The following is a 27,941-nucleotide window of genomic DNA, read 5'->3' on the forward strand; positions in this document are numbered from 1 at the left end:
AGCAGGGGATGCTTTAGGGCGGGGCTACACACTGATTGACAGGTCTCTACTAAGGTGTTATAAGGTGTTGTTTTCTTTGTACAAGTTTAACCCTTTCAAAGTGTGTTTTCAGTTTATCGTAACAATTTGGTCGCTGAAAAATGTCTTATCCAGCTTTAGGGCGGGGCTACACAGCGATTTGCTTCCAACTTTAACCCTTTCAGTGTGTTTTCACTTCATGAAAGTTCATTTTAACATTTAGGTCCTGAAATTGTCTTATTCAATGTTCGGTTGTACTTAGCTCTACCCTCTAGTTTCACTTTTGCAAAAAAGACAAGATGGCGACGACAAAAAACTGCCAAACTGAAGCTTTAATATCCATTATCTACCAATGGTTACGTCGTCGTGACAACGTCCACTTCTTATATGCAGTCTATGGTTATAATCAGTGGAGCCTGATCAAGAAACAAGATCAGAAATTATTGTTGAATATTATAAAGACCATAACACACCAACATTATGGATGTTCTATTATTATGCTGCTGTTCTTATTATAATAACTCATCCACCATCTTCACCACTACTTTTATTTTGGAGGGACAAAACCTCCAAACGAAAAAAAGGTTTAAATACTTGCAGTAACAGTCGAGGGTTTGGTGTTTTTTGTGGAAACTATTTATTCTGTTGTGAATGAGCTTCTGAAATCAGCTTTTTTGAATTTTCTGTCAACATGGACTCTGTTTTGCATTTTGCCCAACAAACAAATGCAAAAAGATATCTTGTCTTTCAGGTTCACGTCTTTTATTTTTGTGTTTTTATCTGTTTTCTTTCTCCTTGATGTTACACTCCTCTCTCTCCTCCCTCTCCTCCCGACCTCAGTAACACCACCTATCTCCGTCTCCCTCTCTCTCATTAGCAGAAAGGCTGGAGTGACTCCCTGCGACCGATGGACAGACATGGAAACATAAAGGTAGAACACACTCTGAAGTATCCATCCATCAGCTCTCAATGATCCTCCTCAATGACTGACTCCTCTTCCTCCTCACTGACCCTCCAGTCCCACATCCCTCCAGCCGCCTCCTATCAGTCATCTTAATAAGGTTCCACTCCCATAAAGCTGACGATAGATAGAGAGCATTTCCTCCCAGACTGCCACCTATACAGCCTTTAATCACTGATTCATGTGAGGAAGGTTTGATGAAGTGTGCAAAAGTCTTTTTCAGCAACATCTTGCTTTTGTTTCATATATTCACGTCTACATTTAAAGCATGTGTTATGATTGGTTTCCTTTCTGCACCGTGCTGTTTCTGGAAAGACTTCAAATTCTGTAGATTTCTATTGTATCACATAATCTTCACGAGCAGATGGAGATTATCATTGTTTTTCTGGGCACTTTAAGGACTCCCCGTCTCAAATCTGAGGCTCACAGCTCATTCTTGACCTCGCAAACTCACCCACATGGAATGTAAATGGGCAAAATCAGCGTTATCAGCCTCATAGATAAATGTTTATACATTGTGAACATGAGTTTGCACAAACCAGCCATAGGCTCTGACGTTCTCACTCCCTACAAGGAAGCACAAAGCTCAGCTCAGCAGGGACTGACGATAATAATTGGACCATAGTGGATGAATTGTGTAGGGAAGTGCTACTGCAATAAAGAGCAAGCTCTGGCTCTTAAAGCTCTTAAAGCTCTTAAAGCTCTTAAAGCTCTTAAAGCAAAGGCACAAATAGCGGCTGTGTTTAAAGAACCTAGAAGTTCATGTATCACCTCAGACTACAGACCACAGATGCTGAATTATGCAGCTACCTTGATTAATTTTTTAGTCAGCTTTGACCTTGAATAATTTTTTCCCTTATTTTTCCCCTCATGTTTTTTAATCATAACCCTCAGATGCCTGATTTCTGAATCCTGCTTTGATTCATTAATGATCACTTTTATTCTCCAGGTGCATTATTCCTTCTGCTTACCTGTCAGTGGGTCTGGCTGCAGAAAACAAGGCTACATACATAGCATTGTAATTTTAAGGGGCGCTAGCTGGCCTTCCCTTTCGAACACTGAACACTTTGGTTCAGAGCAGGATGTCGCGAAGTAAGGGGGTCAGATTTGGACTAAATCTGTTCCTGATATTCATGATAAATCCTAATGTTTCAGGCTAAAATAATCCACTTGTACACAAGAAGTGACTAAATCTGACATGCAGATAACCATGAAATTAACTGCGGACATCCACAACTTCATCTCACAATCAAATATAGTCAAACTAATAAGGCTCTAAGAATATCTAAATTGTCTGTATGTTGGGTTTTTCTATTATACTTCTTTCAACATATCGAGGGCATCATCTCCCAAACTGCAAATCCAGCATCATTTACATCCATGTTTGCTAGCTAAGAGTCTTGTTTACTGGCACATTGCAACAGATCTCATGGGGTCACTACCATCTGTTGATCGGTGGTATGGTGTGACACCAACAGGCCGACATGACAAAAACACAGGAAGACATAAGAAAGCTGCATTCGGTTAAGTGCAGATCTCAGCCAGGTGTGTCTGTATTGTGATTGAATGAATGCAACCCACAATTAGATAACACCAACGTCTAGACACCAATGGGCTATGAAGCTTCACCGAAACACAATTCATTCAAAATCAAAAACTATTGGCAATGAATGCAGGCAAACCGCTAGGAAGTCTTCGTATAAGACACCTCCCAATCTTGCCAAAACCAAAAGACTCTCACCAAGCCGTCTGCCCGCTAAACAGAGGCTGAAAGGTACAGCAGTAATTCTGTTAGCTGCAAATAACACCGTCTGAAACAATCAAAGCGAGCCGGTATTTCAATGGTACTTATTCCTCTGCCCGTGTATACATTCTGCTTCATCAATGACATGCTGCGTATCCCCTCTTCAGGTCAGAGGTCGGAGGCCCTCTCAGCTCCCACTGGACAAACCGCAAAACTCCCAGGAGCCTTTGCACCAAGCCGGGTCGGTCCGCAAGAGTCACAGGAGGAAAGGTGAACCGCGACTCACAAACATGAACCCATATTTGAACATTCAGTCGGTGTTTTCTTTCTTTTCTGCTCTTTTTGAAGCGCTGAGCTGCTGTCAGACGGGAATCCTCTTTTTTCCCTTTCTTGTCTTATTTCATCTCATCTTTTAATATCGTCTTTCTTCATTACTTCAAACCTTGCTTTATCCTCTTTCTCGTCTTTCCCACGTTCTTGCCTCATTATATCTAATATTTCCATCCGATTTCTCTTTGTCCTTCTAGTTTCAGTTGATGTTCCTCTGCCTTGTCATGTTTTCTCATCTCTTGTCTTTTCCCCTCATATCCCCTGACATTTCCTCTCATGTTCTTAAATATCAAATCATTTGGTTTTATCACCTGACTTTTACCATCTTTTCTGATGTAACAGCAGCATTTTATCATTTACTGCTTATCCGTTTCAATATCAGTCAAAAGCCATCCGTATCATCTCCAACCTTTATTTTTTTCGTCTTAACTTATTCAAGCAAACAGCTGCCAAGATAAAAACCTATACAAACAACAAGCAGTAAATAAAATATTCTTCTTTATGGCTTCTATCCACTTTGATTTTCTTCAGTTGTTCTTCGTTTTTGGCACGAAAGGCAGCAAGCATGTTGGTCCTAAATATGTGTGTTAGGCGTCATAGTATATATTTTACATAATTAACTTCTCTGATCCAGGCGTTACGTTAGCTGATGAAGTCATTTGGAAAACAGGGTGTTAACCAATTTACCAGCTAGATGTCTGGATGAAATAGTCGACGTTATGATGAGGAGGAGAAACTTATTCATTAGACCTAAACTACAGCCACGGGACATTTTAAAGCCAAACACATATATGCTAATACGATATCACACTGCTAGCTGCTCTGACCCTCACGCTTAGAGGAAGGTCAGGTTATATAGGACTATGATGCACAGGGTTCGCTAGTTGACCCACATTTGTTTGGATCGTGTTTACGCCTCCAAGTTCAAGTGTGGTTATCAAAAGTAAATATTTTTTTTATATATTATTCGTGAAATCTTCCACAAAGGCAAATACCTTGTATGTACATATTTGAGGGCATATTCCACGATAAGGACTTCACAGTCTCAGTTTGGTTCAACGTGTTGTTAACCTGACCCTCCCCCTTCTCCTCCTCCTCCTCCTCCTCCTCCCCTCAGGTACGTTAGTGTGCGGTGGTAGCGGTGTCGGCAGCGGCTCCATCTACTCTGTTGCCATGGTGGCCATCCCCGACTGCGTCGACAACGCCACGCAGACGGACATCAGCTTCCAGAACATCGTGCCGCTGGGGAGGAGCAGAGGTCACCACCACCACGGCCGGGGAGGAGGCTCCTCCTCCCCTCCACCACCTCCACCCTCCCCTCCCCTCCCTCACCTCGGTGTACCATATGGGATCAATGAGTTGTAAGTCCAGATCGTTGTCTTTTTGGGGGGTCAAGAGTAATGACAAGTCTCTACATATGAAAAAATCCATAAAGTGAGATATGATGGGGATTGATTTTTTTTTGTTTGTCCTCCGGTCACTCACTCCTCCGTCCAGTTGTGTGTTTGAGTACAACGACCCCGATGACTACTTTGACGTCTCCAACCATGAGGTGGACAGACAGGAGGACCTGGAGTACGAGGTGAGAACTCTGCTGCTGTAACAACAAACCAAAAGTCACTGATTCACTCAATAACACAGCGTCTGTAAAGCTTTTTAAAGCTCCCTGTAATCAGCATAAATCAGAAGACAACCTCCGGTTCTGAAGATTGGAGCCAATGCTTCATGTCTTAAACCTGCATTATCTCCAGTGTCCACCAGGGGGCGACTCCTCTGGTTGTATAGAAGTCTATGAGAAAATGACTCTACTTCTCTCTTGATTTATTCCCTCAGTAAACATTGTAAACATGAGTTTATGGTCTCAATCTCTAGTTTCAAGTCTTCTTCAATACAGCATGATGTTCATTTAGTAAATGATGCTCCATTTAGAGTCAAACAGACCATAAAGCAGGGGATGCTTTAGGGCGGGGCTACACACTGATTGACAGGTCGACACCAGAGACGTATACGGCGTCTCTACGTCACTCCTCCTCAGTCCATATATGGTCACTTCCTGTTCACTGGTTGCAAAAAACAAGATGGTGACGGCCAAAATGCTGAACTTGAGGCTTCACAACGGCAGTCCACAAACCAAGGGGTGTTTGCTACAACAGTCTGGATAGAGTTATCTCTTGAATTTAAGGTTCATTTTGAGGAAGCCAAATATTCTAGAAATCCATGGTTTTGTTACTTGACAGTACTTTTATTTTATTTCAGCATGTTCTTTAAAGTTCTATTGAGGGTTTTCTTTCCAGAATGAAATCAGATTTTGTTTTTCCTTCAACTACACATAATTAATCCCAAAATGTTTCAAGATAAACATCAAGAACAAAATTAGGACCTTTTTTATTTTAGAGTTTAGTGCCTCACTTAAGGTTTAAATTATTGCTATTACTGTTAATTTGAAAAACAAGATATTGAGTCAGGAAAGAAGGAAGAGAGGAGGGTGGAGGAGAAGGTAAAAAAGTAAGGGAAGAGGTAAGATGGACGAGGAGGAAGGATGGAAGGAAAGTACTAGGAGATAAATAATTAAGTGTGAAAATAAATCAAGATGTATAAAAGAAAATGCAATGAGGAAAATGGAAAAGACAAAGGGAGGAATGAATGAGACAAAGGGAGGAAATAAAAAAAGGGAGTAAAAGAAGAACTAGAAATAACTGAACAAAGAATCGATAAAATGAAACCTGGAGGATGGAAAAGAGAAATACAGACATTTCTGCTTGTACTGCAAAAACCATCCAGAGCCTTCAGAAATGTTACTGGAACAAATCGACTTCTACAAGATGTGGTGTTTGGTGAAATAAATCAAGATGAGTGATGGTCGGACTGGTCTTAACCTTCACAAAGGAGGCTCATAGTTGGGTTTACTCATGCCTAAGGGACCACTGTGTTGAGCTGAATGCTGAGCTTTTCTCTGTTCAGTGCTGTTTGGTCATTAAAGAAGTCAGCAAAGTGGAAACATTCTTGTTCGTTCTGGTCCATGTACCAAAGAGACTTCCTGTTCTCTTCCTCCACTAACCTTTCCTAATTCATGTTTATTCTTTCCTTTGGTCTCTCTCTCTCTCCTCTCTCATTCGTTTACCACAATCTCCACCATCATTATAACCCCCATAAATGACTTCCTAATGTCCTACTCTCTTTTATTCCTTGGATTACATCCTTCATTTGCTTCCTTAATCACCTACTTCCCTCCGTCAATGCGCTCCAGTAAATAGGATTGTTGATTCTACACTGATGCTTTTAACCGGTCGTCCTTGTCCCAGCCAATCACTGATGATCTAAGGTGTCTTCGATGGGATTGTCTTTGTATACGGTGTCTCTACGTCACTCCTCCTCAGTCCACTTCCTGTTCACTGGTTGCAAAAAAACAACAACTTGCATCTTAAAAACATCAGTCCACAATCTAATAGGTGACTTCTTGGTGACTAAGTGCACTTTTTTGTGATGAGTTTATGAGCTAAACGTCCAAAGAAAGGACAGACTACACCTTTTTGTTTCCACCAGCTCACCAGCTACAGTTTAGTTCACCATCCATCCCTCTGCAGAGTCACTACATCACCTGTTTCATGAGGTGAACTTTGCTCTGCCACTTTCTGATCTCTGAACCATTTAAAGACCAGTTGTATCCTCCTCATCAGTCTTTCTTCTTATGTTCCTCCAGGAGGTGGAGCTCTACAAATCCAGTCAGCAGGAGAAGCTGGGTCTGACGGTCTGCTACAGGACCGACGACGAGGAGGATCTCGGGATTTATGTTGGAGAGGTGACGTCATCTACTCTTCCTTCTCCCCAGAGTTTATATCATTTATCTTTTCACACATTTATACAACAAAAGTGCTTTAAAACCAACACATGATGCATACAACAGCCCATAAAAGGTGTTTATCCTGCTTACTCCATTTCATATCCATTCAGCACTCATCCTTCTCTTCATTCAGCCTCTTCATTTATTATTTACATCCATCCATTAATCACTTTCTTCATTATCTTATCCTTTGAATCATTCATCCGACCAATTACTCTCTCTCTCTCTCTCTCTCTCTCTCTCTCTCTCTCTCTCTCTCTCCGTTCATTCAGCCAGTTTATAACGCCTTACTAATTCATGGATTCATCCTGTCATTAATCATTTATCCGTTTCTTGATTCACGAGGTCATTCATTCATCCATCTGTTCCTGAAGTGCTGTGTGTCTCTTTCTTTAGGTTAATCCAAACAGCATAGCAGCCAAAAATGGACGCATCAGAGAGGGCGACCGAATCCTACAGGTACACAAACACAACACTAGTTTAGACTCTGTTCTGGTTCAGGCTCTTCTAATACCCCATATACCTAAGAAAAGTAATGCACTGTAATCCGTATATATTCCACTTAATTTATTATTCTATGTCATTTCCACGTAATCTTTCCCCTCTGGTAATCTCATGAAAGTCTAGTCCCCTCTCAGGTTAGCACTTTCACTGTAGTTTGTACCGTTAGCGCCGTTAGCATGGTTAGCACGATTAGCCATGAGCCGCCATCCTAGTCGTCACCATGTTGAGAGTCGTTGCTCCCATACTCATATTACGCAACTTTAACCCAAACCACAATCTCCTCCTAAATCTTACCAAGTAGTTTTGTTGCCTAAAACCAACACATTTGTTTGCTGTGAAGACGGAAGTTTATTTCAAAAACACTGTATTCATGTAACGAATGGAAACTGACAATTGTTTCTTGACATGTATAGGAAAAAGCAACAAAAAGGTTTTATATGAACCCTCTGTCTTTATCGCAGACCGTTGTTAACCCTCTCAGAGATATGACATTTAAAACATTTTGTCTGTTTATTATTGGAATTAAAAACTCATAAAACACAACATTTTACTTGAGTGTTAAACTTCGTTAACTAACTGTGTACTATTAGGATTAGGTTAGAGAAAACACCTCACTCTATGTTCATGTGATTGCTGCCCAGTTCAATTAAAACTTGACTGCTGCTCAAACATTGTTTGTTAGTAAAGATAAAAAGGTTAATCAATGTACTCTTATTAACTAATAATCGTCTGCAGCAGACGGCGTTAGCTCAGTTGTTCTCACATGATGACAACTCAGTCATCTCCATGACAACGGAGCAAAGTCTTTCTGTTGAGGGAAGAACGCAAGATGAAACAGAAAGCTTCCCCCAAAAAAAGAGCTCATAAATTGACCCCGAAATAAGATTTTAAGTTGTTTCATTTTTGTCATTATCATATATTATAATTGTTGTTTTTTATAGTGTGGAGACTAAAAGTGTCTAAAAAGCATGCAGAGTAACTTGTGCTGTAGACCTACTAGTAACAACATGTTGAAAAATAAGACAAGATCTCAGTTTTCTTTCTCGTCAATGGGTCAAGTTTTCCACTTTGTCACCTTTAGGTAGGAATATCTACGACTTCTCCTTTAGCTTCACCCTCAAGACTTTTTATAAATGACCACAATTAATTTAAGCCACTAAGTGATGAAATTACACTGATAAAAAAATCTCTGTTATGAATATTAAATGTTGACCTTCAGTGTAGATTCATTTTCTGCAGAATGAGAGCACAAACGTCCTCTGCTAAATGATCTGACCTTATGAGGGCTAGAAATAGTTCTAAATCAAACTATGTAAATTCATACCTTGAACCCCCGGGACAGTGTGGTCCAATCAGAGAGAGCCGTCAGCAGCCCAGTTACTGCTGTCCTAAAAATAGACTGAGGGGGAGACGGAGGGGGGAGACAGCGTTGTCACCTGGTGTTACCACCACAACGCTCAGCTCGGTCTGTCAGGAAAACAGAAAACCACGAGCAGATTGTTGCCGTTTTTAAAAAAGATCCTCACAATAATCTCCTCTACCGCTGCAGTGATTCACACCTCACATCCTGAACTCTGAGCGGCACTAGAACAGGGCGAGGTGAGACACTGAACCAAACGGACGTCTGATCGGGACGCATTCCAACTTTGGTGAACTGTTATGGATGTTCCCAAGACGAGAGTATTAAACTGAAAGAAAGAAACAAGGACCAGCAGCAAGGAGTCACTTCATCAGTTTATGAAATGTCTAAACAACATTAATATAAGAGCTGTATAATAACAATAGCCTTCGACAGCTTTTGGGTTTTATTTCTCCACTAGACTCGTAGTTGTCTTGCTTAGCCCTGAGATGCTCACTGACTTCAGGGTAACAAAGCTTTGTAATAATGTTTGCTGCCCCAATAATAAAAGTGGTAAATGTGCCTTGTCTGGATTTACAAGACTACAAAGCTGACAAGGGGGTAACACATGCAATACGGGTTCAGAACCAAAGCAGAGACCATGTGGATACGCGTCTGGGAACACAGAGTCAGCCCCAAGTGCTACAGACTATTGTCCATAAGCCTGTGATCATATTTATAAAATGTCTTTGCTTTTCTGTTTTAATGCCAGTGAAATACATTTGTTCCAAACAGCGTGTAACAAGAGCAAAGCCACTTTCACTTGTTTCCAAATGTTTAGATAGGAAACGCAATATTTTGCCAATACCAACGAATTTTGCATGGTTTGACCCCCAACTGGCTCCGCCCACATTCAGCACCAATATTGCCCCTTCACCTGATGCCGGTAGCCAATCACAGTCTGCAAAGAGAGGACACCGCTGCAAAAGAATATATTTGAAAGAGTCCACAGACAGAGGACTTACAGGGATGAAATGAAAAGAGAAAATATAGGTAGAGAAAATAAAGTGCAGGAGAGGAGCACAGAAACTACATCAACCAACCTCCCCAACATCAGCCGTCAGGTAGTCTGTTGGGGAGAAACAGCCAATGAGAACACTTCAGCTTGTTACATGCATAAAGTGATTTTCACAATAAACTTTATTTAGTTTCTAGCTTTACTCATGCAAAAAAAGTACTTAAAGAAATATTGAGGTATGGGTTAAAATAAGTATGTTTGTTACATCACTTGTTTATACGGCATTAGTAAAGAAGGTAAGTAACGTTACAAAACTTCAGTTCCATTGTCGCCTGATGGTCTTTGTAACAATTCCACTGATTTACCTTCAGACATTTGTCAACTTGCACAAAGACATCACACTTTCAAAGTTACAGAATGAAATGTCAGCTATTCCCAAATGATTTTTCATGAATAAATTGTCACTTCAAAAGTGAATGTTGGTTATTAACATTAAAGAACATTTATATTATCCTCCAAATAAGATATATAGAACTGGCATTTCACCACGATGTGACATTTGGAGTATTTGTGTACAAACATTTATGTATAAGCATTTTTTTATTATCATTTAATGAATAGTGATTACTAGTATTCTAGTCCAACATATTAATTATAGATAAGGTTTATTATTTGACAGATGTAAAGGATTGAGTTTGTATAACATGGAACACTTCAGTGTTACAAAGTACTTTGTAAAAGCAGCCGTCTGTGGGAGTTCAATGAGGAGTTTGACCTTTTTTATTCCACTTAAATCAATGTTTTTGTTTCTGCTCTGGAGCCGCCCCCCCCCCACACCTCTTCTCTTCTCTCTCTAAGAGACTCTGAGGATGAAAAACGAGCGTGAATTACTTTATCTCCGCTGACATTTCCTCGCTCGTTACCCTCTGACCCTCCGACTGACAACAGAGTCAGAGGAAAAAAAGGCAAAACTTGTGCAGGTGTGATGAGAATAGACCGGCAGCACTTTTCATCACCATGGTTACCGGGCAGCGGATGAATGATGTCAGCACTGGTCACCATGACAGCCGTCACCACAGAGATGAAGGGCCTTTTGGAGAGCCGAGTGACTCCCTCATTAGACACAGGACAACCAAAAAAACATCATATAAACATACATGTTTTATAACTATGAGACAGGTGAATTACAGGTGGTTATGTGAAGGTATTATTAGGGAAAAACAGGAAAAATACTGTGGTTTTGGATTTAAACCACCAGGGAGGTTTTTCTATGTCTTATTCTATTCATACACATCTAACACATTGTACAATCTGACTTTTACTGAATATATAGTAGCCGATCTCTTGACCTGTCTTCGTCCGCTCTAGATCAACGGAGTGGATATCCAGAACAGAGAGGAGGCGGTGGCCATTTTGACCCGAGAGGACAGCATCAACTTCTCTCTGCTGCTGGCCAGGCCCGACATAGAGGTGAGGTCACACGACACGACACTGTTTAAACACTTAAACCAACGCTCAGGGTAAACAGACTGCAGGTAACCAAGGAAACCACACATTCTACCTCACTGGTCCTTTGCTTCACAACTGTTTCACTCTAGGTTCCCGCTCTAGTGTCAGTTACTGGTCGTTACATGCATAACGTGATTTTTTTCAAAATAAACTTCCATGTTCACAATAAAACGATCACAGAAAAGCATCGCCCGCAAAACCATTGCTTTTTTTGTGATACAGTATGCCTGGCGGCGCACTTTTCCTAAAAGTTATAAAAGTTTATATATTCTCAATTATATTTCAACTCTCTGCTGGATCTGGGTCTGTCCACGGTGGACTGGTCTCTGCTGGATCTGGGTCTGTCCACGGTGGACTGGTCTCTGCTGGATCTGGGTCTGTCCAGTGGACTGGTCTCTGCTGGACTGGTCTCTGCTGGATCTGGGTCTGTCCACGGTGGACTGGTCTCTGCTGGATCTGGGTCTGTCCACGGTGGACTGGTCTCTGCTGGATCTGGGTCTGTCCACGTGGACTGGTCTCTGCTGGATCTGGGTCTGTCCACGGTGGACTGGTCTCTGCTGGAGTCTGGTCTGAAGGAGTTTCTGGTGAACCTTCATGATTTCATCTGGTTTCTCCAGAATCCGACCCGGTGGCTCCGATGACGAGCTTTAAGAATAACTTTATAGAAACAGACGATCTTCTCTCTGATGGTCTGTTTACTGATGGAGGTCTATAGAGGATCAGGACTAACCTGAGACTGGTTCAGGACCAGTTAAAAGCTCCTCACAATGACTGAAATTGTAAAAAAAAGAATTGTCTAGAAAGTTGTTGTTTTTCCATCAGTTGACCAAAACATTCATCAAAAAGTCACTTCACAGTTACTTTAATCTGACTGAATCCGTTTCTGGGAGAATGGATTTCTTCACTTCAGTTCCAGAAATAGTCTCCACATCCATAACGTCAGGTCTAACGGTGTCTCTCCTGTTTCATCACTCAGCTCTCCTGCAGCCTACTTCACTAACCTACTTCCTCCTCGTGGCCGACGGGAGAGAAAACACTCGTAAGAGCCAGCGTTTGGTTTTACAGTGTGGTCGATGTGTTCACCTCTCTGTGCCCGTTGGTTGTCTTTAACACACACAGAGGTGGCAGGAAGTTTGTTTCCCTGCTTCAAATACTGATTGATTTTAAAGACGAGGTGACCTTTCCTCTAGCCAAAACTTAACATTTTCAAATGATTGGATCTCCTGTAAACACATTCACACTCTGAATATCGACTTCAGTGACCTCACACTATTTCTCTAAATGCCAAAATCAGCTTAAACCGTGAATAGATTTATGAGTAATCTGCCCTCCATCCTATAATGTGCATTGTGAACTAGTGAGAATATGTATCACTGGAGGGTCAGTATTAAATAAAGCTGGTTCAGTTGTTTGATGCATTTGTGGTGCAAAAGGTCAGGCTGGTCTCATTCAGCGTTCAGAACGATGCCAACAAAAGCAAAATGTGCAGAACCATCTCGTTCCCTTCGTGAAATGAGAAGTCAACGTTGATTTATTTGTGACCCATCTTGCGTACTTCAGTAGTTATTTTAACCCAAACAATGATCTTTTCCAAAACCTGACTGAGTATTTTATGATCTTTTCGGGTTTCCTGTGAAGACATAAGTTTATTTTGAAAGTCTGTATTCATGTACGAGCAGAAATGAACACGTTGTGCAGGCTTTTAGTGTGAACACGCATGAAAAATGAGGATTAACTTTTAGGAGGATACCATACAAACCGTTTCATGAGAATAGGTTGAAAAGATGGAAAAAATTGCAGACTCATCACCTCTGAAGTTCCTGTAATTTTGAGCACTTTTGTGATCTGAGGTGCGATGTATAGTTTTTAATTTGTGTGTATGAATAAGATAACGTAATGTAAAAATAGTCCAAGTGGCTGAGCAGATAAACAAACTGTTTTTACGCCTGGTTCAGGTCTAAAGTCTGGAGATGAAATGATGCACAGAGACAGAGATCGTGTTTACTCTCTAAATTCACTGTAATACTCACATTTTTATCATCCAACTGTTGCTGGTCCTGAGGTAGTGGAGGGGTCACGGTGGTGGAACTGATGACCTTACAACCAATCGGTCAATACGACAGCGTCATGTCAGCCTCTACAACACGTCTGTGTGAGGAGGAGGTCTGTGGATGGATCGCCCGAACAAAGACACAAAACTGCTTTAATAGACTGAAACCGACACTCACACTCACAGTCAGCCTTTTTCCTTCACAACATTAATTGGTTGTGTGTATACTCTCTGTGTTATCACACACACACACAGCCATGATAAATGTTTCTAGTATGACAGCAGGTCCCAGTGTGTGTGTTTGTGTGTGTTTGTGTGTGTGTGTGTGTCTCCACATCTGCTGACAGAGGAGGAACTGCAAGACGGCATTTTCATACACGGCAGTTATAAAACACACACATATATCTACTAATGGATGTGTGCGTACAGTCACATGACAACCAGAGAGATGAGCCGTCACATTCTGACACTTCAGGCAGTCGGGTCCTTTGATGATGATTGATGTTTTATTGACATTTTACAAATTGGGAAGTGATGGTGGAGCAGCTGTGATGAAGAGAAACACCCACAATAGTGTGCTTTAAATCTCTTTTCTTTATTAAAGTGTGTGTAATTGTCCTTACAGCGATGGGTCAAACTATGATGATGTATGTCCCCAGATTAAGAGTGTCTTGAATATGTACTTTTTTTCCTATCTTTATGCACTTTTTGTGGCGCTCTCCCTAAAAATAGCCCTTTCTGTGCTTGGATTTGTGCTCAAACTTTACGCTTGCACTCAGAATTATTGTCCGTTGCACAGATTCCTGCCCTCCAGCTTCAGCCCTTTTCCTCACATTCAGGCTGCCTCTGTTCTTGGAACATCTGTTCTCAGATTTCTCCTCTGCTCTTGGATTTGTTTTTCTGCAACAACTCTGTCAAAATTCCCCAACCAGGCAAACAGTTAGAGTACAAATCCAAGAGCAAGCAGGGAATATTTGAAAGTGAGGACAGGGTTTTAAGGGAGAGCATTAAAAAGTCATGCTATCAAACTGAAATAACACACTATTGAATGAAGATAGGACAAAACAAAACTCTTTACATGAAATAAACCACCAGAAAACAATCAAGGGATACGTTGACTATGTTGTTGTTGCAGAAACACAATGCCACGTGTTTAACGTTGTGAAACGATTGGTCGGTTTTTAGCAAAGAAACTACTTGAGTAAAGTTAGAAAAAACATCAAGGGATGTGTTTAAATAATATTGTAACACAATACAACATAAATATGTAACTAGCATGAATAAATATTGTATTATATAACATTAAATTACACAACGTTATAAGCATAAGGTCAACGTTTACTTCTGGTTTCACACGGGACACAGACAGCGGCTCCCTTGGTGACTTTTATTGCTCATTGTACTTATTTTTATGTTATTATACCTTCTCTGGCCAAATGCAAAAATGTTGACATTCAACTTGTCTGGTTTGCAGAAATGTACAATGGTTATAAAATCCTGGCAAAAGGGCTGGGAGTATACGAACCCTTTTAATTAGAATGACCCTATGCCGGTCCTTCTCATTCTTCTCTATAAATGTAGGTATTTGGAGTGGAGTGAACACTACAGCCTCTAGCAGGACCTTCAGTCTTGGAACATTAAAGCTTATTAAACGTTCATTTTTGACCTTGGAAATAATACTTTTAGGTCTTTGCTAAAGATACACTTTTTTCCTGGAGACTGTGATAAGCAGTTGAAAGCTCTGGAAAGAAGCTACTGAGAAGAGTTTTTGATGTTTGCCTGACAAATAACACTGTTAGAGATTCTCAATGTGTGGAACAAGCAGGTTATACCCACTCAAACCAGAACAACCAGGCAGTGAAATCCATTCACATGCAGTGGTGGTATTATATATTCCAGTGGTTCACCCCCTAACCAGCGCAAAGCATTTTTGGTTGAAAAAAAGATGTAATACACAGCGCTCTGCCATCAGTGTCTGATTTATTAAACTGTCAACACTGAAGATTGCACTGTTGCATTGAATTCAGTTTATGAACTTACACTTATATTTTATTGAATATTTATTAAATAACTATTTTTAAAGGATTTTTGAATGGATACTAATTTTCAATATAAAATTTGGAGTGCCTTCACGTACCCCCATTTGAGAACCACTGATATATTCTATAACTATTTTGTGATTTTCAGTAGATGGTGGAATATTTATAGTGGCAGACAAACAGGAAGTATTTCATTACAACCTGCTGTGAGGTAAAGGTGTCATTGATGGATGAAGTGATGAGGGGATGAAGGGATGATAGATGAAGAGAGGAGGAGATATTTATACCATCTCACCTAGATTATTCCATCAAGGTCACACACACACACACACACACACACACACACACACACACACACACACACACACACACACACACACACACACACACACACACGCACACACACACGCACAGTAGTGTATGTAAGAGAGTATAGTAGTGTATGCAAGAGAGTATAGTAGTGTATGTAAGAGAGTATAGTAGTGTATGCAAGAGAGTATAGTAGTGTATGTAAGAGAGTATAGTAGTGTATGTAAGAGAGTATAGTAGTGTATGTAAGAGAGTATAGTAGTATGTGTAAGAGTTTGAATGAAACGGAAGTGAGTTTGAATGAAACGGAAGTGAGTTTGAATGAAACGGGAGAGAGTCTGTGCTCATCTTGTATGCTTCTTATTTTTGTTTTTTAATTACAGTATGCCGTTTCTCTGCCCGTCCCCTCTCCGATGTCTTCCTGCTGATTTTTGTCCTCAGACTTATTTCCCTCATCCACTCCACTAGCAACACTGTCTGTCTGTTCGTCTGGTTTTTGAGTTCTTTTCTGTCCCTTTTTTATTAAAAACCGGTCCATTTCGTATTTCAGCTGGCAAGCGGAGCGTGCGGCTAGCGGAGCTTACGTAGTTTACGTAGCTTACGTGGCTTACGTAGCTTAATAGTTTACGTAGCTTACGTAGCTTACGTAGCCCGCCTTTAAATTTTGAGCGGTCACGTGTTGTAAACAATGCCACACGCTTGCGGGCTGCGTTGCCAGGTTTGACAGGTTGAGTCTTTGACTTCTCCCGCCCAGGTCGAAGTGGCGTCGATTTAGAGTCCCATGTGAGAGAGTATATAAGTGTATGTGAGAGAGTATAATAGTGTATGAGAGAGTATATATGTATGTGAGAGAGTATAATAGTGTATGTGAGAGAGTATATTAGTGTATGTGAGAGAGTATATATGTATGTGAGAGAGTATATTAGTGTATGTGAGAGTATAATAGTGTATGTAGAGAGTATAATAGTGTGGAGCGGACCATATGGACGCAATACGCACGCACGCATGTCTGTGTCTCTCAGCTCCAAGCTCATTGGTTCCTACTGAAGACGTTCATCTGTATAAATGTATCATAAATATATAGTATTTTTAATACTAGTTATTTCCTTAAACATTGTAGATTTATTCAAACAAACAGGAGGAAATGGTGACTTTGTTGGGGACTATTTTCAACGGCGGATTTAGCCACATGTGGTGCTCTAGTGAGTATTTGTATGTGGGATTGAGTCAGAATAAACTACAGTGTGATGATGATGAGGGAACAACACTGAGGCTCATTTAAGTGCTTTAATGGCTCAGAGAAGAAGAGATATCAGGCTTTGAAGTTCAGTGTCTTATAGTTATAGACTTAAGCTGCTGGTGGCCGTATTTGAAAGTGCAATCACATGACATAAAACACTCCCAAAATCTTTTTTGAGGTAGTTATTAAAGATGATCATTTGCAAACAAATCAGTTTGAAAATAGGCTGTAAAATGACGCTTCATTTTCATTTTGAATATTCATTTTCTGTGCGTCCTTCCAGAATGACAACCCTGCTGGTCCAGAGGAGGACATGGAGCTGACTCTGGAAGTGGGAGGTTTCCACACAAACCCTCGCGCCTCCTCCTGCTCCCTCACTTCTGCTAACCCGGCCAATTATTATCGCCTCTATCAGGGAGGAGGAGGAGGAGGAGGAGGAGGAGGAGGGCTGGCCTGCCCGGAGGAAGCAGGAAGTAGAGACGGCACAGGGGGCGATGTGGATGTGGAGGAGGAAGAGGAGGAGGAGGACGGGGAGGAAGGAGGGAGAGGAGAGAAGGAGGACAGGGACCCCCCGGTGCCCCTCCCTCCTCTGCTCAGCCTCGCCCCTCTGCTGTCCCACAGCCAGGAGCTGGACAGCGGCGTGGGCCGGACCGACGACAGCACCCGCTACGAGGAGTCGTCTGAACACGACCTGCTGGGAGATCAGACCAGCGCCTGCAACACCAACACCACCAACACACCGGGCAGCACCAGGAAGTTCAGACCGGGACCCAGCCCCAGGTAGGACCGGGATCTGCTGTTGGTACTGAAGAAAGATATCAGAGTGTTTGTAGAGAAGTTTGCCATATTACCATCATGAAACAAGCGAGATATCCGACATTTACTAACTGAGTAAAGCCATTAAGAACTGTACCAAGCACAAATATTAATACCGACTGTAGAACCAGGGGATGGACCCAAATGCAGACGGACACGGGGAACAGAGGGATTTTAAACTGTGATTTTAATAAAGAAACATCCACAACGAAAACCTAGGTAGGTGAGACGAAAAGTGAGTAACTGAAAATCCAACGGGCAAAACGACAAGAATCAGGTAAATCAAAATCCGCACGAGGAACACAAGCAGGAAACACAGCAGATAAACCCACAACCAACCAACAGACACAGAAATACACAAACTAATCAGACACAGGTGACATGAAGACTGATTGGTGGAAGAAACACAAGGCTGACGAGACAAATACAACACAGGTGATCCACAGAACAAAGGAGGGAAAAATCACAAAGACAGGAAGTCAAACAAACACAGGACACAAGAGGCAGGGAACTTCAAAATAAGACAAACAAAGATCTTGAGAATATGGTGAAGAACTTTCGTTTGATTTAACCACAAACCCCTCTGTGTACCCAGGCCCAGTCCTAGACCCAGCCCCGGCCTCGGGCCCAGCCCCGGGCACAGCCGAGGAGACACCACCCCTCCTTTCCTCCACCTGCGGGAGCTTCAGCTCAGCTCCGACTCCCTCCCCGGCCTGGACTGGACAGCCGGCCCCCACCACCATCACCACCACAAGGTATAGTGAAAGGAGCTCTCGTTAGAGGATGGAGATAATTTATGTTTTAATGATATTAAATCACAAAAAGATCTAAACCAAGATTGACCCGAGAATCTAAGTTCTAACACGGAACCGGTTCTAAATGAGTAAAACCGGAGTATTGATGCGACCCAGAGTTAACGGTTCTGCTATCGGTACTCAAGAAGTTCCGGAGTGAGATGTCCTCACCTCGTTGCCTCCGGTCTGTTTGATAAAAACTACAGTGAGCAGCTGTTTTAGGAAATTATGGATCCTTTTAATGAAAATACAACTATATGTTTTAAGTAGAAACCAACAGGCTTGAAGCAGAGTAGCACTCACAACTGATATGACCCTAAAGACTCAGATGGACTTCCAGGGGGATGGACTGTGTGCACTCATCTGCTGCAGCACTGAGAAAACCCTTCACACCATTATCTAGTGGTTCTCTTCAGTCGGGCTGTCAGTCGTCTCATAGCAACAAGAGACAGCCGCCTCTAATGATATCAGCCTCATAGAACAGGCCTGATTCACATACTAGTAGGTCCAGAAGACCGTTTAATATTCACATGGTGGATCACCAATAATAATACAAGAAGACAACGCTGAACTCTAGTGGCCGTGGTAATTATGACAGGAGCAAAAGAGGAAGTCAGGTGATGGACTATAAAGAGTGAATAAGTCAGTGTAGGGAGTAAGGTCAAACAAAAACAGGACTTTCAACCAGCAGACAGTGGGTGCATGCCAAGTCTCTTATTTGTCGTCTCCTCGCTCCTCGATCGCTTGAACCGGAAGTCGTTCTCGATTTCGGCATCGAGGAGCGAGGATCGAGGAGGCATCATCGAGGAGCCATGAGCGAGGATGCACGAGAGCTTCCTTCCAGGAAGTGTTGTGAGGGCCGACACGCCCCCTCATCGTTCATCTGTTATCTGATTGGACGCTGCAGCCGATCGTACTGATCTGATATAACTCATCATCACTGGAGATTAATACCAGAGTGATGACAGATCACAGACTGAATGCATTAAAAAGTCAGAGAGAGTTAAAGGGTCTGTCTGTCTGTCAGTAGAAACACTTTTACATCATTTATCTTCATTTCCATTCATTCATATGTGGCTAATAATTCCTGAGTGTCAGGTTGATGAGTTATGTAATAACAATTTACCCCGAAACATTGAGCCTAATAAATTAATTCCAGTGTTTAGGAGAAACCATAATCATATTCTGGATTATTTAATAATGACATCACAATCCCAATTTCAAAACATACGTTAATAATTAATAAATAATGATGACATCACAATCCCAATTTCAAAACATACGTTAATAATGAATAAATAAGACAAACATTTTGTAGTCATTATTAAAATCAGTGATGATTACTTTGCTGCACTTATGAGCAGGACACAGTACAGTGATGATTACTTGTTTCATTATTAATATTACTACAGTGATGATTACTTTGTGTCTTTATTAATATTAGTACAGTGATGATTACTTTGTGTCATTATTAATATTAGTACAGTGACTTTGTGTCTTTATTAATATTAGTACAGTGATCATGTGTGCAGACATAAAATCAAAAGTCTCTCCAGCTGTTAGAGCCGACTGACAGCTGATCAGCTGTGATCAGCGGCCGCCGTCATCAGAAACAGACGTCGCTTCCCGTGACGCTACAGAGGAAAGGACGTCTCATGTCTCTTAAAACACGTTTCCTCGTTTCCTCTCTCCTCGATTGGAAACGACGCAAGTGAAGGAATCGAGGAGGCGATTTAAGAGACTTGGCATGTACCCAGTGTCCTGTGTGAACTTAACCTCAAAGCAAGTGATGTGGTGGAAAAGGTCAGACAGACTACCTGTGGTCACATGAACTCTATATAAGAAGTGGACGTAGTGGTCGTCCATTGGTTTGTGGACTGATGGTTTGAGTTCATGAATGTCTGAAACATTCTTAAAACACTTGATGAGATATTTCAGTCAGGACCGAAGTGGTGGAACGACGTTGACATTCTAAAGCCATAAAGTAATTAGTAGTTTGGTAACTTGTATGTGTCATTTAATAAACCGACAATGTTATCAGGAGAATATTCAGTAATATTATTTAAATAAATAATTGATACATTCAGCTCACAGACAAAAAAGGCTTTGGGTTGTATTCACTGCCATTATTTATTCTATATATAGACGTTTGGTTAATGCGATATATCTCATAGTGTTTAGATATTACACAAAGTGATACACTGAACTTATTAGATTGTTTCAGCTGATTTACAATGATCCATTTAAAAAAGCGCAAAAAATAAAGAGAGAATAAAAGTTAACTCTAGATTTAAATCATTGTGATTACTGGAGGCTATGCAGGACCTCCATGGCCCAATGTTGGCTTCTTGCTAACACATGACCTCTGACCTGCAGCACCACCACCACCACTATAAGCCCGCTCTGACGATGATGATGCCTGGCCTGACGGAGGAGGAGTGCCAGCGGTACCAGGAGCTGCTGGAGATCAAGTGCCAGTTCGAGAAACGCAACGAAAAACATCAGCGAGAAGCAGAGGTGAAAGACCATGAGGAGAGAACGGAGGCGGGGGATTCTTCCTCGTTGGTGGACGTCAACTGCAATGCGACTCTGAGCGAGCACGAGATGGCGCTGATCGAGGAGGAGCTACGCCACCTGGAGTTCAAGTGTCGCAACATCCTGCGGGCACAAAAGATGCAGCAGCTCAGAGAGAGATGTCTGAAAGCCTGGATGATGGAGGAGGAGACGGCGGCGGGCGGAGCGGGGCGACCAGGCCCTCCTGAAGCAGGTAACCATGACAACAACAACAACAACAACAACAACTGACAACCAGGAAGTGTGAAAGGAAGGTCTTGCAGCCACGCCCACTCTGTGATGTCATGCTGCACTACAGAGCAATCTCACATCACCTTGTTGGAAAATGAAAACCATTATAAGGCAGTAAAAAAGTGATTCCTCACGATTAAATGAGGCTTCATTTGAAGAAAAATAATATGTAATATGCTTCAATGTTACATTACAAGAACCTGAAAATGTAATAATGAAACATTTAGTCAGACTTTTGAAAAGTAAAATCTGAGTCAAAAATTCAATATTGAAGAAAAACCTGCTGGATCTTTGGTAAATAAAAAAAAAAGAAAGTTGAGCTATAGAAGATTTATCTGAAATCCAAACTCAAAAATAACTTTTGAATCTCTGAAATACCTTCGAATGTTAAGTTAATTAAAATAAAAAAAAGTAAAATGATTTTAACCACGTAAATGAAAAATTCTTAACTTGCAGGTTCGGACAACGATAACGAGGACATGGACGATAACGACCCTCATCGTCACGAGCTGTCGGCCATCAACGAGCTCCCGGAGCGAGAGCGGTCGGACGACAAAGACAGCACCAGCGCCTACAACACCGGCGGGGAGAGCTGCCGGAGCACGCCGCTGGTCAGCACCGAGCAGATCCCGCCTCTCCAGGAAGAGGAGGACGAAGGTGGGAGGCGACTGATGTCTCCGCCTCCTCTTCTCCCCCTCAGTCGCCTCCCACCTCTGAACTCCCCCCTCACCCCGCGGCCTCGTGGGCGGGATCGAGACAGAGAGAGGCGCCACTCGAACCTCAGCTGCTCGTTCTCACCTGGCACTTACAGGAAGTACGAAACGGCCAATGGAAACGTGGCACACGGCTCAAGCTCCACCCCCTGCACACCCTCCAAGTTCAGGTCCTCTTCATGGTTTTGCTTTCTACACATCATGTTTAAACTTTGTGAAAACTGCATGTTTTAGATCATCGGTTTGTTGCCGTCTTCAGGTCTCTGACCAGAGAGGCGGGGTCATCTTCAAGAAGAGGTGTGGCTGATGGGGGGCGGGGCTCCAGAGCAGGTAAACATTGTTTCTACAGTTGAAATGTTCTTTATTTTGTACTCGCCTCGCACACAGCCAGCTTGTGGATGCTCAAAGAGTAGGAACAGTTCTGCAAAGGTCTGGTTGCCCATTTAACTCGTGAAAAAGTCACAAAATGCAATCTATTGGTTTCATGTGCATGGACACCAATTGTCCGGATTCTTTGTGTCTCTCAGGTGGACATTATGTTAAAAACAAAAGTTAAGTTCAAGCAACAAAACCAATTAGTTAGGTTAAGTAAAAACATCATGGTTGGCCTTAAGACGCAGTTCTTGGAGTATGCAACCAGCGGGATATTTTATTGCAGACAAGCTTACAACAAAAGTCCGACACGTTAGTTTTTACATGATATCTTTATACCCTTAGTCTAGCCCCCCTTAAATCACTTCCAGCCAATCACGTCTTGTCGATTGGACCATGACAAAGCACATCTCTTTCACTCGCGTCCTGTTTTCCTTCTTTGTGTCAGGTCATGGTAACCTCCTTGACAGGACAAATGATACTTGATCTTATGAAACAAGTTATTGGGTTCAACATAACACGTTATATAAAGTTGTATATTAGATAGATTTTCCTCAACAAAATATGTGAAAAGAAAAATTGTCCTTTAATTTGCGTAATTGAGTAACGGCTTTTGTAGTTATTTTAACCTAAACGAAGATCTTTCCCTAAAAACTTCGTTTTGAAAAGAGCGGAAATTGACACATGCTGCTGGACTTTCGAAGGAGAACGAACAAAAATTCTAAGAATAACTTTTCTTAAAATATCACACGGACAGTTGTATGAAGATACGATTGACTATAAAGATGAACGTATTTGATTAAATCTATTAAACGTGATTTTTGGGGGGGTTTTCTTGACTACCGAAATATCCATTAACTATTGTTACCATTGCAGGCGGCGCTACCGACCGGCCTGGAGGAGGAAGTGCTGAGTCCAGTCCATATTTCAGCAGAAGACGCCAGAGCCACAACAAACCATTAGAGCGCTACCAGAGCTGCATGACCCTGCCCTCCGAGGGCCTGGTGGACCCGCTGGACCGAGTCCGAGACAGAGCGAGGGCCGAGGGCGAGGAGAGGGGGATGGGCACGGGCAGCAGCGGCCCCGCCAGCCCCAGGAGTGTGAACAGCGCCCCCTGTGGTCTAGAGGGCCACTACGCAGGCGCCTCTCGGTTAGGACTGGCTTTACCGCTCGGGCTGACTCACTCATCATCGACTGCCTCACCGCAGCGCATGGAGTGGAAGGTAACTAGTGTGAAAAGAGGTGGTTTCATCCCCAGTTCTCCCATTAACTCTCTGAACCCCAAAACCAGCTGGATGGAAAAGCATGTTTTCTTTTAAACAATCACCAAAACTACACTGTTTATCACAGCCAGAAGCTATAAAAACTTAATTGTCGTCAGATTTTCATCTTTCCAACGGTCTTTGAACACATCATGTGTGACAAACGCGTCGGTCAGAAAAAAGCAACCAAAACTAAGCCTAAAAATGTGACAAACCATCAAAAACATTTTAGTCTACATGTCTTAAATTAAATTTTGCCAAAAATAAATGGTTTGCTTTGACCAAATTCTGTTAAAAACATTAAATTCTAATCTCAACAGAGCAACTAGGACACCATGATTGACTCGACAGAGACCAACAGTCACGTGACAAAAATCCATGAAACGTAACTGAATCAACTTGTGTTTTTTCTTTTTTATGATTCATGTCATTGTAACGGTGTTATTCTGCACTAAAGACATGTTTGAGTTCTCTCTACATGGTTGTGCTGTTTCCATAGAGGAGCAAAAAACCCAGAGGAACTGCTTGGGTTTCAGAAGGTTAATTAGAGCTACAATACACTTGATTTTGTATTTAATGGACTTTAAGTTGTCAAATCAAATCCATTCCCTGATTTCAGCTCCGAGACTCAAGTAGATAGCAATGACTTTGTAAAAGCCGAATGAAGCCCCAGAGAGCTTAAAGGAAACATACCGGTTTACCTTTTAATCGTCACTTCATTTTATCCTTTCTGCGTCCAGGTGAAGGTCCGGAGCGACGGCACTCGCTACGTGGCCAAGCGGCCCGTCAGGGATCGACTCCTGAAGGCCCGAGCCATGAAGATCAGAGAGGAACGCAGCGGCATGACGACCGACGACGACGCGGCCAGTGAGATGAAACAGGTAGAGTCCGTTCAGTTATCAGAAATATGAAATACAGTTTCAGGCATATCAGGCCCTGAAACTGTCCACACACTTAAGTACTGATCATACTGTACATGTAGCACCAAGACTGGAGAGTGGACTTTAGTCTAGAATGCTGGAAGCTTTTAGGTTCTTTACTCATGAAGGTTTACCCAACAAAAGTGGAATTATTATATAACTACTTAAAGAGCCAGTGTGTAGCATTAATGAGGATATATTAGCAGAAATGGAATATAAAATGACAACGTATTCTCATACAACGGTTTGTACAATATCTTGCATAAAGTTCGTCTTCATTTTTGGTGCTTTTTCCGACAGAAGTCCAGCAACAGGTGTCAAATTCCATTTGTTACATAAATAAAGTTTCAAAAATAAACTTCTGTCTTTACAGGAAACTCTGTTAGGTTCAGGTAACAAAACTTCCTGGTTAGGTTTAGTAAAATATCATAAAAGGAAATTCTACTTTTTGCAGGATTTAGTAGGAAAACGCACGAAACATTAAGAGGAACTTTTCCTACGAACGATTGTATGAGGAAACAATGCACCAAATCCTACACTGTCCCTCCAAATATCCACTTTTAAATACATAACAATAACTCAAAATATCAGTAAACGTCAACAATTAGCCAAGTAAAACGTACAGACTTCAGGTCTATCACAACATCCACATCGTTTAGCATTAATTCAAAATGAAATAGAGAGAACATAACCTGCTCCTATCTGTCTTCCCTCAACGCAAACATTCTCCATGCTGACCTCGCCCTCATTTTTCTATTTTCATTCGCTACATGTGTCTGTCTGCTCTTCCTCTTCCTCATATCTGACAGTCACCAATAACATGAAAAGGCTTGAATTTGTCTTACTTTTATCTGGATGACTCACCGTTTGAGTTCCTTATTTAACTTCCTCCATCTCACTTTTTCCTTATTTCCTCTCTGCACTTAATTAACACATTGCTCATTTAAACCAGAGCTAAACCTCTGTGATTCTGCTCCCACAGGGCCGATACTGGAGTAAAGAGGAGAGGAAGCAGCAGCTGCTGAGAGCCAGAGAATACCGACGAAGAAGAGAGTTCATGATGCAGAGCCGCCTGGACTACCTCAAAGGAGACAGGTAGAGTACCAGGTCCAACCAGAGGAGACTGAGCAAAACATACAATATATTAAATATATGAATTGGGCTGTCACCTGACATTTTTAAATGTTATTGTTGAAGGAATATTTAAATGTTTCTTCATCTAATCTTTCATTTACATGGAAGGGGTTATTAGGACATGTTTAAAACATTGATTTTTAAATGGTTTTCTTTGTGGTTGAATTTCCAGCCAATCCCAAATTAATTCAATAAAAACAAACACCCAAAATGTATAACTTTTCCAGAAATCTGTGTAAAACCCATTACATGCACGACAGAGAACACATCTAGAGCTTCATGTCTGCGTCAAGAAACCAAAGATAAAATGCAGGATGAATAAACATCGCAACCCACAAAGAGTGAAGTCGGACAACCAAAATACAAGAATTCATATGTCAACGTCAATGATGTCGTCACGTTGAGATGATTCAATACAACTCATGTCAATCGAGTATTTTCAAATTAAAAGGGTCAATAATCTGAGTGTTTTTGACAGTCAAAATGGCTGCTTGTTTTGTTTTCAATATATTTTCAGAAGCATCTAGCGTCCCAACGTAATGAAACTTATCTGGCAACACTGCACCTAAGAGCTCAGAATTCACCACCTCACAGTGACATCAAATCCTCTTCCCTTCCTCCGCTGATTCAGCTCGAGAAGAAATGAAACATCCCGACGACAAACTCCTCCTTAGTCCAAACTAATTATCTGTTAGTCAGCGTTCATTTATGGAAATCACAGATTCTGAAACACTAAAACACTCTAATCAGCACCATTACCATCACCTGTGTGTGCAGGTCTTAAAGGGCCGGCGCTCCGAATGAGGACGAACACAGTGCTTTATTAAGAGACGTGCTTTAATGCTTCACCCTCTTTTTATCTGAGGCTGTGAGATGAAAACCTGAAGGTTACATGAAGTAGTTCACTGAGAGCTGAATTATATTTTACAAGCTACGCTGTCAGAAAGTTAAACCCAAAACGTTGAGGCTGATTAGTTCTTTTGTTCTTTGCACATAAAGGTTGCAGGTCAATGTTTGTCAAACTTGGGCTGTGGTCCAATAGTCTCCTCTGCTTAGGACGAGTCCTAAATGAGTGAAACGAACAGACGTATTTATGTGGCAGCCTTGATAAGAGCTGGTGAAAAAGGCTTCATGAACTCTCACTTCCAGTTGGAGTCAGCCTGCTCACAGACAGCTAAAGTAAAAGTAAATGTATTTATTGGTTTATTTGTTAGGCACAGTGCACATTAATAAAGCATCACTGTAAAAGGGACAGAGTTAGCTTAGCTTAGGTATTTTTTATTTGTAGTCCATGGGCAGATGTTACAAAATGACACTTCAAAACAAGAATATATGAAATAAAATGACAAAGGTGGTCATCATTTACCCTTCATAAGCATGCAGACACATAATAAAGGAAGAGAGAATATTAATATAAGTAGAAAAACATAATACAGGACACCCGTGTGCTACATTGTCAAGTACTATTAAGACATGCAACGCAGAGGCTCGTAAAACAACGCATGCAAAGCAAATAAATGGTGGATAACTATGTTGTGGTATTATGAGGAGCAGCTAAGAACCCAAAAGATGATATTATAAAGTTATTCTTTTTATTTGATCCACCATGTCCTGACAAGAAAACATTCAACGTAAAATATACTAATTGTGTAGAAACCACCAGAATAAAACACAGACAGTGGGTTAAATCAGTGTCACTTTTTGGTTTTGTATCCAGGGACGCTTCATCATCAGCAGGAGGAGCTGAAGACCCCCGTTCATCTCAGACCTCCCAGCTTCCCCCCCGACAGGACAACAACATCCTGCTCCTGAGCCACAAGAAGATCACCAAGAAGAGGAACCGTCGCATCCTCGACAACTGGATCACCATCCAGGAGCTGCTGGCCCACGGCTCCAGGTCGCCGGACGGGAAGAAGATATACAACCCTCTGCTCTCTGTGACCACGGTGTGAGAAGAAAGAGGAGGAGAGGAGGAGAGGAGAGGAAACAAACGAGAAGATCACAGTTTCATCTTTCATTGAGCTGGAAGGAAATAAGAAACCTGTTGAAAAGAGAGAGAAGGCTTAAGACTCAACAGGGACGGATGAAAAGAGGAGATTTAAAACATGCAACACTCTGATTTATGAGAAAGATCTGCTTCAAACTCTGTCCTGAACTGTCTATGATAGCTAGAACAAGTGGAATGACAAAGTAAAGGAATTGAGAGGATGGAGAATGAGGACA

The 27,941-nt window shown here is 41.6% G+C and overlaps 1 protein-coding gene across 1 annotated transcript in view; it reads left to right on the forward strand.

The window, feature by feature from the left end:
• Nucleotides 1–27,670, forward strand: part of LOC129100027 (PDZ domain-containing protein 4-like) — a 43,416-nt gene extending 15,746 nt beyond the window's left edge. The window contains exons 2-17 of the mRNA XM_054609527.1: nucleotides 896–949; nucleotides 2,891–2,993; nucleotides 4,171–4,414; nucleotides 4,551–4,635; nucleotides 6,754–6,852; nucleotides 7,291–7,353; nucleotides 11,124–11,225; nucleotides 17,186–17,682; nucleotides 18,314–18,473; nucleotides 20,889–21,279; nucleotides 21,774–22,200; nucleotides 22,290–22,360; nucleotides 23,279–23,625; nucleotides 24,405–24,545; nucleotides 25,567–25,679; nucleotides 27,436–27,670. Coding sequence (XP_054465502.1) covers nucleotides 896–949; nucleotides 2,891–2,993; nucleotides 4,171–4,414; nucleotides 4,551–4,635; nucleotides 6,754–6,852; nucleotides 7,291–7,353; nucleotides 11,124–11,225; nucleotides 17,186–17,682; nucleotides 18,314–18,473; nucleotides 20,889–21,279; nucleotides 21,774–22,200; nucleotides 22,290–22,360; nucleotides 23,279–23,625; nucleotides 24,405–24,545; nucleotides 25,567–25,679; nucleotides 27,436–27,670 — 3,132 coding nt within the window. The remainder of the gene's footprint in view (nucleotides 1–895; nucleotides 950–2,890; nucleotides 2,994–4,170; nucleotides 4,415–4,550; nucleotides 4,636–6,753; nucleotides 6,853–7,290; nucleotides 7,354–11,123; nucleotides 11,226–17,185; nucleotides 17,683–18,313; nucleotides 18,474–20,888; nucleotides 21,280–21,773; nucleotides 22,201–22,289; nucleotides 22,361–23,278; nucleotides 23,626–24,404; nucleotides 24,546–25,566; nucleotides 25,680–27,435) is intronic.
• Nucleotides 27,671–27,941: the final 271 nt, after the last annotated feature.

This window comes from Anoplopoma fimbria, chromosome 12 (genome assembly GCF_027596085.1).
Source record: "Anoplopoma fimbria isolate UVic2021 breed Golden Eagle Sablefish chromosome 12, Afim_UVic_2022, whole genome shotgun sequence".
Lineage (NCBI taxonomy): Eukaryota > Metazoa > Chordata > Actinopteri > Perciformes > Anoplopomatidae > Anoplopoma > Anoplopoma fimbria.